The 11648-nt window shown below is 37.8% G+C and overlaps 2 protein-coding genes across 5 annotated transcripts; one reads left to right on the top strand and one right to left on the bottom strand.

Moving 5' to 3' along the window:
* Positions 1-224: 224 nt before the first annotated feature.
* On the bottom strand, positions 225-2389 carry LOC113750156 (protein SYM1-like). Its single transcript, XM_027294104.1, has 4 exons — positions 1962-2389; positions 1305-1533; positions 804-928; positions 225-658 (listed from the first exon to the last, which is right to left on the bottom strand). Exons 1-4 carry the CDS (start codon positions 2322-2324, stop codon positions 575-577), a joined length of 801 nt encoding a protein of 266 aa, XP_027149905.1. The 5' UTR covers positions 2325-2389; the 3' UTR covers positions 225-574.
* Positions 2390-3516: 1127 nt separating this feature from the next.
* Positions 3517-11124, top strand: LOC113749688 (transcription initiation factor TFIID subunit 4b). Of its 4 annotated transcripts, none has more exons than XM_027293514.1 (16): positions 3517-3731; positions 3823-3928; positions 4731-4936; positions 5123-5350; positions 5450-5545; positions 5663-5753; positions 5848-6641; positions 8094-8227; positions 8369-8456; positions 8602-8737; positions 8860-8915; positions 9027-9083; positions 9198-9338; positions 9430-9495; positions 9576-9834; positions 10866-11124. In XM_027293514.1, the coding sequence occupies exons 1-16, from the start codon at positions 3693-3695 to the stop codon at positions 11021-11023; spliced, it is 2655 nt and encodes an 884-aa protein (XP_027149315.1). In that variant the 5' UTR covers positions 3517-3692; the 3' UTR covers positions 11024-11124. The 4 variants fall into 4 exon arrangements, with proteins under 4 accessions (XP_027149315.1, XP_027149314.1, XP_027149313.1 ...); XM_027293513.1 differs by having other exon boundaries at positions 5024-5350; XM_027293512.1 differs by having other exon boundaries at positions 4731-5350; positions 9430-9489.
* The last annotated feature ends 524 nt before the right edge of the window (positions 11125-11648 follow it).

The following is an 11648-nucleotide window of genomic DNA, read 5'->3' as shown; positions in this document are numbered from 1 at the left end:
CCATTTCTTCCACCAAAATTTGAATTAATATCTTTCAAGTAGTTGGTACCCCAAAAGACCAACAGAATAAAAGGAAATATGTTCTCCAGCTCCTGGCTATTGAGGAGATGCGTCAGCAGATAAGTAGATTTATCAAAAAAATTAACTAACCATGTCAAGAAATAGAAAATTAATTGATTCTGAGGCAGACGCGCTCAAAAAAAAAAATTTCTGAGGCAGACAGATAAAGAACGCCTATAGGAACTTCTTTCCCGCGGGTATGACAAAAAGGTAATATATTTCCAAACATCTGAGAACAAAAAAAAAGTGCAGATAAAACCATTGCGTAGAAGTTACTAAACCAGAAAAGGAAAACAAGAAAATAAAAAAGTCAAAGTCAAAATAGTAGGGAAATATCTAGAGACACATTCACAAGCCCCCTAGATCCTCAGTTCTGTTGCATACTTGCCTGCAGCCTATGGAATTGTAATTTGATGTATGCTGATCTTTCAAACATGAAGGGTGATCTATCAAATGAGTTACAGTTGTTCTTCCGCTCATGGAATACAGCCAGCTAAAGCAAAAGAGGGGAGAACTAATTAGCAACTGCCCTCTGCAAGCTTGCCATGTAGGTCAAATATATAGTCCAGATGTATGAAAAGGAGCTGTTCATCAATGGCTGCAGCAAATATACAAATGATAAACCATCACCATTTCAGATATTAAAAAACTAGGATGAGAAATCTATCCAGCATCCAAGCTACATAAACAAAGGAACCAAAATGTTCCATCCCAAACATGTCCAGATTAAGAAAGAGCAGAACCTGTAAATGGACTGGAATAATTTTGTATGTGAAGAAATCACATAATGGCCAGAACATAAGGCCATTCAACAATGTTGGGAGCACGTCTCGCTTCAATCTGGCAGTAATCTCACTCGCAGTTTCACCTAAACGTTATACGATTACCAATTACTCAACAATTTCAATCAAAATGAAACAAAAGAAGACTTGTTTATGCTGAAGCAAAAAGCTAGGATTAGCGTAAAACACAGAGATGCATAACCACCTAATGCAAAATCACAATTAATCAGTGAAAACACTTAAATTGCCACATATAGAAGTTTAGTTGCAGCATGGTACGGAATTATTGTAGAAAGAATATTTGTACTGCAGAAGACATCACCTTTTTTCATTTTTATACTTTCCAACATATTTGGAAGGAAAAAATCAGCGTGCCAGGCTCCAACCATGAACTATGCTGAATCCACAGCAATTATAGATCCAATAAATACTTTCCAAAGAAAAAGGGAAATAAACCAGTACCTTGCATGGCTGCATTAAATGAATAGAAAACAGAAGTAACGAAAGGTCCAAAGACAAGCTGGCCGATTACGAGCTTCTTCAGTGTCGTGATGAGATCCCGTTTGGGAAGACACCAAGCTATAAAGTTAAACCATATATGCTGTGCAGGACCTAGTATAACCAGCCCATACCCAGCCATCCTTGATGTCCTTACTAAATCCAGTGAACCTGAAGGTGGCATTGTAATCATCTGGCAGTTAAAGGAAGAAAGAACAGCAACCCATCAACCATAGACACTTTGCTCAACTTTATCTACACAATAAGGGGTATATGTCTGCAAAGCCTCAACGATCATAGTCTGTACTGATTGGGACAATTTGCTGGCTCGGCTGTAACCAATTTTAAAATTTGTGATTTTTTTTTATAAGCAAGGATTTTCATTGAGAATAAAAGTTCTTTCTATAACATTTGTTAAATTAGTTTCACAGTAAAGATGTGCGGGACAAATGACTTGCTATTAGCCTAGAAAATTTCAAAGAAAACCTAACTTCAGCAAAAAAAAATTGAGCAAATCTAAACGATATTAATGTTGTGCACGTTTCATACCGATACATTAAAACATGCCCTGCTTACTCAACTAGTCACCCTAGTTGATTAGTACATTAAAATTCCAAGTACCTGGGAAGTAATGTCAGCAGCTGCATAGATCAGAGAACAAGATATGCTCTTTGTAAGAATGGGCCGCGAATCCAGCATTGACAAATACCAAGAAAGAAAACCCATCTTTCGATTCCCCGATGAAGATGATGATGAATAGTATGACTTGTGAAGGAACGAAAAAAATATCACTGAATTTCGACAAGGGGTTTGAGAAGGAACCCTAATGGTAGTACTTGGTTGTGGTGTGCTTCGGCATTGTGGGATTTTTTTGGCTGGCAGAAATTTAGAAAAGCAACGACGCTGTCGTTGTCGCTGTTGTTGAGAGTGTTGGATAAAGGTTCGTTTGGTAAAATGATTTACTACAGAATTAGCTAATCTCATCTTGAATTCTTGAATGTTTGATGTTTCTTCTGAGATTGGTTATGGATTTACAGAGACACCCTTATTATTTCGGAAAGAGGGAGAAATTGTAAGCGAGAGCCGAGCTTATTTATATGGTGGACTCCGAGGGGAACTCGTGGCAAGTCGCGGATGGATGGATGGGGGAAAAAGTTGCGTGATGCGTGGCGGGAAAGGAGCTAGCAGCACGCTACGGTGTTGTACTGTACGAGAACCTTTTGAGCCCAAATAAGTAGGATGGTGTAGCTTATGTCAATTAATCTTTTGGGCCCAAATCTCTTTCCACAACATAAGCCCAATAATTTCAACTAAACTTTGAAGTTTTATGCATTATAGCATGATATCTAGCCCAACTTAGGTATGAAAAAATATGTTGGTCCATTGGGTTGTTTTGCAATTATTTGGCCTCACCGTCGAAGATAACAAATCTAAGTAGTGTATTACTTACTGGACAATCATAAAAGGCATTTTGCACAAGAATTCTCTTCTTCCTTTTTTTTTTTTGTCCAGCTAAAAACAATTTTAAACAAAGCTCAAATCCTAGCATTTTGCTACTTCATCGAACTATATATAATAAGGCGGTAAACAAGCAATGGTACTGCCTGACCAAATGTAAATATAAATTCATTCTTATTTAGATGTTAGTATTCATCCCATTATATGTAAGTTATTAGTTATGGTGTCCTTACTAGTCTGTATTAATTCATTGTTGTGGGCTATTTATAATCTTTTTTTTAAAAAAAAAAAAAAGGCAATAGCATAGAGTATAAGCTTTTATATCATAGCGGTTAAAAATTTATTTTTTGTCTCAAAATTGTTTAAAAGTATAACTTGCAATCATATTTTTTAGAATATTATGTTAATCTTAAATTGAAGGATGAATTTATAATTTGGATAATAAATTTATTGGAGAGTTTGACTATTCAAGTTTCACCATTAAATTTAACAGAAAATCTAACAATTTTCACTTTAATTACAAACATAAAGAGGATAAATTGTAGATTTCGAAACTACCTTCCAAAAAAAAACTACAGGGAACTAAATGTACATATGTCAAACTATAGGGGTTTTTTTTTGTATTTTAACAGTATTATTATTACTAATTTTTTTTTTTTGGCCCTATAAATACCGCTACACCTGAGAGGAGGATCCAGCCATCCGGGCTGATAAAGCGAGTTGCTTGACAGTAGTGCTTCTTTTCTTACAAATTTCTCCGGAACTTCAAACCAGAAAATTGAAGATTTTCAGTCCTTTCCTTCTATGGCTATTTAAGCAAATATCGTCCATTGTTCGAAGTTCAGCACCTGCAATAATATTCAATACGGCGAAGCAATTAAATTTTGATCCCCAATGGACCCTTCAATCATGAAACTCCTGGAAGAAGATGAGGTTCACGACCATGGAAGCACGTTAAGTTAGTTTATTCAGGTTAAAGCCTCGAAATATTTTAATTTTCACGAGTGAATTTATTGTTTTGCAGGATGAGACGATGCATTCTGGGGCCGACGTGGAGGCCTTCACAGCTGCCCTGAATAGAGATATCGAAGGGGATATTTCCACATCTCAGCCCTCTGATTCAGATAGTAGTATGAATTTTCTCTATCTTCCCTAATATTTGCCAGAATTTTTTCGGTTATTTCGTTTCTTTTTCCCGTTTAAGTTGGGGTAATAAATTGATTTTTTCTGTCTTATGGCAATGTCATCTAAACAGCACGAGTTCCGGAGAAAATTGATTTCCATGGGTTTATAGATTCTTGCGTAGCTTAATTGATAAAGGAAAATGTTGGAAGCATGAGATTGGTTTCAGATGAGAAAATTATGAGCAGGATTAACTGAAAATAATGAAATTCTCATGCCCCGAATTTGAGGATTTGGGTCCTGTAAATAACCATTTTGTGATATTCTCCTTTAGCATCTAAAAGAATATTTGTGCTTTTGGTTACGGGATTGCATGGAAAAAGTTTTTGGAATGAGACTGTAGCATTTTTTTTTTGTGATGTGATATATGCGACATAAAAAAGTGGTTGGGAAGATATAAAAGGTGATTGAAATATGTATTTGTGATGCAATCATTTTTTTTTGGGCAAAAAATGCGATATCCAAACAAACCCTCTTGCGGTGCATGGGCATACAGCAACATTTTTCAAATGTGTCCTCATTTTATAGATGAATGCATGCATGTGTTGAATCTTTTCTACATTGGAGTTATTGCAGATTTGGTTTAAGTTCTTATTCTGAGTGGTATATAAGGAATCATGGAATCAACTCATGTCGAACACCATACACATTCTGTTTGTTGCTTCTTACTATAGAAATCTGCATCTGAGGTTGGCTTGAAATTTGTCTTTAAAAGTGCATAAGTACTGATGTATTTAACTGGAATACTAGATGCATTGTCTCAAGGAAGTAGTCATGCTTCCAGTCAGTTTCTTCCCCAGTGGCAAACTTCGAATCACGATGACAATGCTAATTCTCTAAGTCAGCAAGATCCTCTTGGTTCACAGAAAAGTGAGCCATTATCAGCGGAAATGGATGTGAAACAACCTGGATTGGTCCACGAGAATCAGAAACAACAAGATAACACCATGCAGGAGGTGAACATCTTTTCCGTCCAAAATAAACCATCCCAGGACAATTTGCATCCTCCGCAAGCTGAGCAAAAGATGGTTCCTATTTCTCAGGAAATTAATATGCAGGATGCTTATACTAATGTTGTCCATAACACTGGGCCTGAGAGAACACAAAATCCAGATCATGATGCTCAGCTTGTAAACTTGCAGAAGGCAAATAATCAGCAGGCATCATTTTCAGCAATGAGTAATCAACAGGCTGTGGTGTCAACAATGACCAATCAACAGCCCAAGGCTCCAGGAACAAGTAATCAACAGGCCAACAACGCATTGAATCGTGGGAAACAAGTGCCTTTTGCTCTGTTGCTACCTGTCATACAGCCCCAACTTGATAAGGATAGAGCAATGCAACTAAACACTCTTTACCTTAAATTAAGGGTGAGTTGCTGAGTCCGGTTCCTTTCTGAAATGTTGCATTTTTTTGCATCAATTAAAATCCTTTGCATTTTCATCCTTAGGTTGAGTTTCTGTTTTCAGAAAAATGAAATCTCTAAGGATGGTTTTGTCCGGCACATGAGAAGTATTGTCGGAGACCAGATGCTGAAGATGGCTGTTTATAAATTGCAGTCTCAAGTAAGTAACTAAGTAGACATAAATTTCCATGACTTCCTGCCTCCTCCAACGCTTGTATGGAAGAAAAAAAATCCCAGTTTAGTTTAATTTATGCTAAATTTCTAATTTGAAAATCAGGCTGCTCGAAACACACAGAATGTGCCAAGTCAAGTTCCATCACAGTCACAGGTTTCAACTCAGCAGCAAAATTTGCCAACCTCATCTACTGGTGCCAAAATATTCTCTTAATCTCAAGCATTAGCACAATTCAATTAGAAGTGCAAGATCTCTTCCACTGACTAGACTTCTTTTCATTTCTGCAGTCGCCATGACAACAGACTCGACCAATAAGGTATCTGATAGCAATGCTCAGAAACCACGAGAGGTTGAACGACTGCCAGATTCACATGGAGTCCCATTAAGCCAAATGTCTACTGCTAGTTTGGCTGCTAATCAAGATAAGGAACGCTCTGCTTTTCCACCACAAGGAATCAATAAGCAGCATTCACAGCATATGCACTTCTCACATCCGTCTTTTCCGACATATGGGAATACTGGGAGCATTCATCGCCCGTATTCGACAATGAATACAAATACTTCAACACCTCTCAAACAACTACCCCACGACTCCCAAATGAGACCTATTCCAGCTCATCAAACCATGAATGCAACTCAATTGGGAACAACAACCCAGGGCATGAATATGGTGAGTGTGACGAAGTTTGATGGGCAGAATTCTTTCAATGACCCTAAAAGATTGCAAAGTGGAAGTCTCACACCCGCCACCAACAGTCCAGTGCTGCCCCAGAATTCAGTTCAGTGGCAATCATTATCTGCTAAAGAGCAGAAAAGTGGGATTCCATCTTCTACCACCTTTGTTAAACCAGAACCGCTTGATCAGTCAAATGAACAATACAAATCCCAGTTTTCAGCTACACAGGGGTTGTCATCCTTCCCTTCCACAAATGTTGAACAAGGAAACACTCTTCCTGGAACTTTAAAGGATGAAACTTTTGAAATGCAGTCCTCCAGATTGGGGTTCTCGGCACCCACAAGCACGGTGCCAACAAATCCCATGTTGTCATCAATGCCCAGTCAGATGGAACCTAATAATACGGTATTTTTTGTTCTGATCTTTGTGGCTGCTAGCTTGTTCTACTTTTGCTGGTAGTGGTAGTGATTCTGTTAAGAATTTGGATTCTAGCATCTGTCTTTGCCTTTCCTAATTTTATCTCTATTTGTATTTGTCTTACATGGCCACTGGTTTTAGCATATCAATACTCTACATTTCGAAATTGAAGAGAACTTCCCAAATTCATCTAGATTTCAATTAGCATCTTTCAATTCCATTTTTATGTTTTCACAAGTTATGGGATAGGCATTCTTGGTTTGCATCATCGGTGTGAAACTCGATAAATAAGATTTGGTACTTTTTTTTGGTTCGGAGTCCACTCCTGTGTCTAGTAAAATTTGCTTATTTTTGTACCAAATTGCTGTGAATTGGGGTAGTATGGTGATTTAGCTTTTAGCATATTATGATGCAGTATAAGGCAGTTGAATAGAAATTATGCCTTTGGAAGCTTAAGACAAAAGCTTTTGGTATTACTTGCAAGCAAGAGCTTTTTGTGGTCCAGAGTTACTCATGGTAATTCAAAAGTCCTTAAGATGGCTTGATCAACATCTGGCAACTTTGTCAGACTGCTGTTTTGGTCGAACCATTGGTAATCTGCTTCTGGACTTCTTATGAATGCTTTATCTGAAGTTTGGGAGTCAAGTGTATTTTGGTCTTTTCCTTTTTTTGGCTTTGACTTTGCTGTAGTTATGTTTCTTGAGTTCATATCAGGCCTTAAATGTATTAGGATCTTAATTGAAGTCTTAATTGTTAAGATTTCTAGATTTATGTGTTTCAACTAGGAATCAAAAGTATAATGATAATAGGACTTTTAAGTAGGAAACAAAACCATAATCACGATAAAAATTTTGGGAAAGTAATTAAAATCTGAATGATAGCAGGATTGTCAGGTAGGAGTCGAAGTCCTGATCAAGTAGCATTCAGCTTTAGGAGAATTTTTTTAGCTTATGAGTATCCTTGTAGTTAGTTTATTAACAACTCTGGTTAATAAAGGAATGAGTTCCATTGATTAATATCTTCATGGTTCTTCCTTCCCTGATGCGCTTAAATTCCCCTTCTTTGACACCTGTTTTCCACGTGTTACTGTTTGCAGAACAGTTCACGGTGGATTCCCTTAATTTTCTGGTGGGGAGCGTGGAGGACTTTTCTCTAAACTTGTCATATGTAATATTATCTGAGGATGTGGGCTATCATCAGACTTTACTAACAATCTTGTTGTTCGTCAAGTGATTCTTTTATGTTTGCCTCTTATTTAACTATGATCTCTCTTCTGGGTTTTCCAAAAGTACAAATTTTCTAAAGTGAAAATGTAACTCTTTTGCTTCCCAGCTGTAAAAGTTTCTTTCCTATGTCGGTGCCCAGCTCAGAATCTTGTCGATCTCAGCATGATTTATTTACAACTTGTCCTTTTTTGGTTTCCCCTACCCCTTTTACCAGTTAAATTCCAGGATGCATTCTTCTACCTCTGCCAGCATGGGGATTGGAACCAGTTCAAAGGCTCCCGCTAAAAAACCTTCGATCGGCCAAAAAAAGCCACAGGAGGCCCTTGGTTCCTCACCACCTCCATCAAGGTTGACACGAGTCATGTGACTGATTAGGACACATGATTACTTGAGAATTTTTTAATTACTGAGGCAAATTGTCTTTTTCCTTCTTAATGTTGGTATTTATGTATAACGATTGCTTGCATACATTTGTGGCACATCTTCCAGTAAGAAGCAAAAAGTATCTGGTGCCTTTCTGGATCAAAGCATTGAACAACTCAATGATGTGACTGCTGTCAGCGGTGTTAATCTCAGGGTACTGACCCATATCCCTTTGCTAGAAACAAGATAGAAAAGAGAAAGACAAGAACCCTATGTATTCAGTTTCACGCATGTAGGACAGGCAATTTGCACTGCATTGTATTCAACTCAGTATCATGATAATTCAATGCATGAAACAGGAAGAGGAAGAACAACTATTTTCTGGTCCAAAGGAAGATAGTCGTGTTTCAGAAGCATCTCGACGTGTTGTGCAAGAAGAAGAAGATCGGCTGATTTTGGAAAAAATCCCTCTTAAGCGGAAATTAGCAGAGATTTGTAAATCCTTCACTCTATTGACAACCTGTTCTTGCTTTTGGTATATGAATTTGTTGTTGTACAACTCTGTTATTAGAATTAAAAGGATTGATCTGGGTTTATCTTTTGGCTATCTGTGGCAGTGGCAAAATGTGGTTTAAAGGGTATCAGCAATGATGTTGAGCGGTGCTTGTCTCTGGTGAGATTTTAAGATAGTTATTTCCCCTTATTCTAAATTGTATAGGTATTTCCCCTTCTTCTAAATTTTATGTTGCATTTTCTTTTATTGTTCTGCTGGTTTTTCTTTCAGTGTGTGGAAGAAAGAATGCGTGGGCTGGTAGGTAATCTTATCAGACTGTCAAAGCAGGTGAGTTTTACTTTTAGCTATTTTCATTGCTCTTAAAGCAGTGAAGAATTGTTTGAATGAAAAAGGAATCTAGTCGTCTAAACCCTTTGATGGACTTTGATGCATTTTTCATAGCGCTTGGATATAGAGAAGTCTAGGCACAAAACTGTTGTGACCTCGGATGTTCACCAACAAATCATGTTGATTAACCGAAAAGCTCGGGAAGAATGGGAGAAGAAACAAGCTGAAGTAGAGAAACAACAAAAGCTGAATGAAGTGAGTAATTCTTGTCTTTGCCATCAGTTGACTATTCTATGCTTTTTGACAGTTCAAAAGCGTTGTTACTTTTGATATGTCTGTATCGCAGCCTGAGAGTAATCCTGGGGTTGATGGTGAGAAGGAGAAGGATGAAGGTCGTGTAAAACCGGTAAAGGTACCTAGGCTTATTCATCTCTAGCTATCGTCTACTCAATGCTTTATGCCAGATACTATACAAACTCTGTACACTTGCAGGCAAACAAGGAAGAAGATGACAAGATGAGGACAACGGCTGCAAATGTTGCTGCCCGAGCTGCTGTTGGAGGAGACGACATGCTGTCAAAGTGGCAACTGATGGCTGAGCAAGCCAGGCAGAAACGTGAAGGAGGAATTGATGCAGCATCTGGTTCACAGCCTGGAAAAGATACAGGCAGAAAGCCGTCATCAGGAAGAAGTTCAAGGGACAATCAAGAAGTGGAGAAAAGGGGCCAATCTGCTGCTAATTCCACTCCTGGTATATTTACATTTTCTTTTCGCTTTCAGAGCATTTTCAAGGATGATATGAAGATCTACTGAGCCTCAAAAGTCTTTGCTGCATGTTTAAGCTGTGAACAGCTTTCTTCTTAACCTTGCTTAGTATAGAGCTGATCTTGGATATGTCTGAGCTTGCTATATTAGTGGCATGTTGCTGTTGCTGTTCAAGATTATCAGATATGAATGAAATTGTGCAAGCATGGTAGTGGATAAAACTTTGCTAATTGGGTTTTAACAGTTGCTATTTTGTAACACTAGCACTATGGTTTGTTGTCAATTGATGGTGTCAGTAATGTAGATATTCGAAAGGAAGGAACTGACGGAAGCATATGATGTGTATGATATTTTAATAACTCAACCACTTAATGCAGTGCATTCTGAAATGTAACAAAAACTTCTACTATCAGATAAAGTGCTAGGTAAGTTGCTAGTGAGCAGCTTCTTTTCCTTTGTTTTTCTGGGCAAAATCCTGGTAACAGGGCCTGTTGAGTTAAGCACTGTGAAAAGTTTATGTAAAAGAGTTGACATTTTAATACGTCTTCCCCCTTCCCCACCCTACCCCCAATAACCAATCCCCCGGATGCTCAGCAAGTGTTCACTGTTATATACTCTAGTATGAGCTCAAATGTATCAGTTAGTGCTGATATGTCCCAAGAATTTTGAGCATCATAGTGTTTTGTGTTACTAGTCTTCATACTTTTGCCGATGGTGATTGCTTGATGGTACAGAATTGGCTTTCTTCCTGTTACTGGTATATTCATTGTCTATGAAAACATGCCTATGGCTGCATTACTGCAAAATGCTTGTGTTTAAACGGCTCACTGCTGCTTTGAAATGTTCGACAAGATTTTCTTTCCAACTGTTATACCCAGCTATTGGTGATATTACATAATGTTGGCTGACATTTTATTGGAGTCCTAGCATAATCTAATCGTGCATTGTTCATGTGGCACAGTCTGCTTTGTTGTGGGATCCTTTTTTTTTTTTGGTTAAACTTGCTTTTCTCTGCAGGTGCAGTTAGAAAAGTAGGAAGAAATCAAGTTGTAGTGGCACAACCCAAGGTGGCTCGCACTATTTCAGTCAAGGATGTGATTGCTGTTCTAGAAAGGGAGCCTCAGATGTCAAAATCAACGCTTATGTACCGATTGTATGAGAGAGTCCGGGAGTGATGCTAATGACAAATGAGTTGGGATTATCCGAAAAGGGGTGTAGCAGCTGACTGTTATATGCGATATTACAGTTGTTTAAATCAATGTCTTCAGAGATCTCAGAGCTCTCTTGTCACAGTTTTCAATTGTGTGTGTGTGTAGGTTTTGTTTAAAACCTTGGACCAAATAGGCCCAAATGATTTCTGACCAAAATAGAGAATTAGAAAGACCAAAATTTCTCCCTAGAAAAGTCCAAAGAAGGAAAATGAAAGTAATAATCTCTTTTGCCAACAGCTAAAGCGATAAGATTATTGCGGGAGCAAAATGAGTAAGCATCTAAATTACAATTAACTCAAGTATTTGTGTTTATTACGCTAACTTTTAATTTTATTGCTTAAGAAAACAAGCACCATGTATAATTGAGATCGGGTTAGACACGACTCGAAATTGATGGATTCAATTGGACTCAGACACTCGTTATCTAATTTAGATATGTAAGTATTCAAATAATGAAAATTATATTTAGCATGATAACGAGAGCTGATGGAACTTCACCAAGAAATCAGCAGTGGGCCATAAACTGGGAATTGGCATAGTCGCCAAGCAATCTGGAGGGAGGATCAGAGCTGAATGGACTTTAGTGGAT

This window comes from Coffea eugenioides, chromosome 10 (genome assembly GCF_003713205.1).
Source record: "Coffea eugenioides isolate CCC68of chromosome 10, Ceug_1.0, whole genome shotgun sequence".
Taxonomy (NCBI): domain Eukaryota; kingdom Viridiplantae; phylum Streptophyta; class Magnoliopsida; order Gentianales; family Rubiaceae; genus Coffea; species Coffea eugenioides.
The sequence above is the reverse complement of the archived record's forward strand: the minus strand, read 5'-3'. Positions and strand labels throughout refer to the sequence as shown.

Coding starts and splice junctions, on each gene's coding strand:
- LOC113750156 (XM_027294104.1), bottom strand. CDS start 2,324: ATGAGATTAGCTAATTCTGTAGTAAATCATTTTACCAAACGAACCTTT. Junction 929..1,304: donor ATTTAATGCAGCCATGCAAG/GTACTGGTTTAT, acceptor TATAACGTTTAG/GTGAAACTGCGAGTGAGATT. Junction 659..803: donor TTATTCCAGTCCATTTACAG/GTTCTGCTCTTT, acceptor TATTTGCTGCAG/CCATTGATGAACAGCTCCTT.
- LOC113749688 (XM_027293511.1), top strand. CDS start 3,693: ATGGACCCTTCAATCATGAAACTCCTGGAAGAAGATGAG. Junction 5,351..5,449: donor CTCTTTACCTTAAATTAAGG/GTGAGTTGCTGA, acceptor TTCTGTTTTCAG/AAAAATGAAATCTCTAAGGA. Junction 8,228..8,368: donor TCCTCACCACCTCCATCAAG/GTTGACACGAGT, acceptor CACATCTTCCAG/TAAGAAGCAAAAAGTATCTG.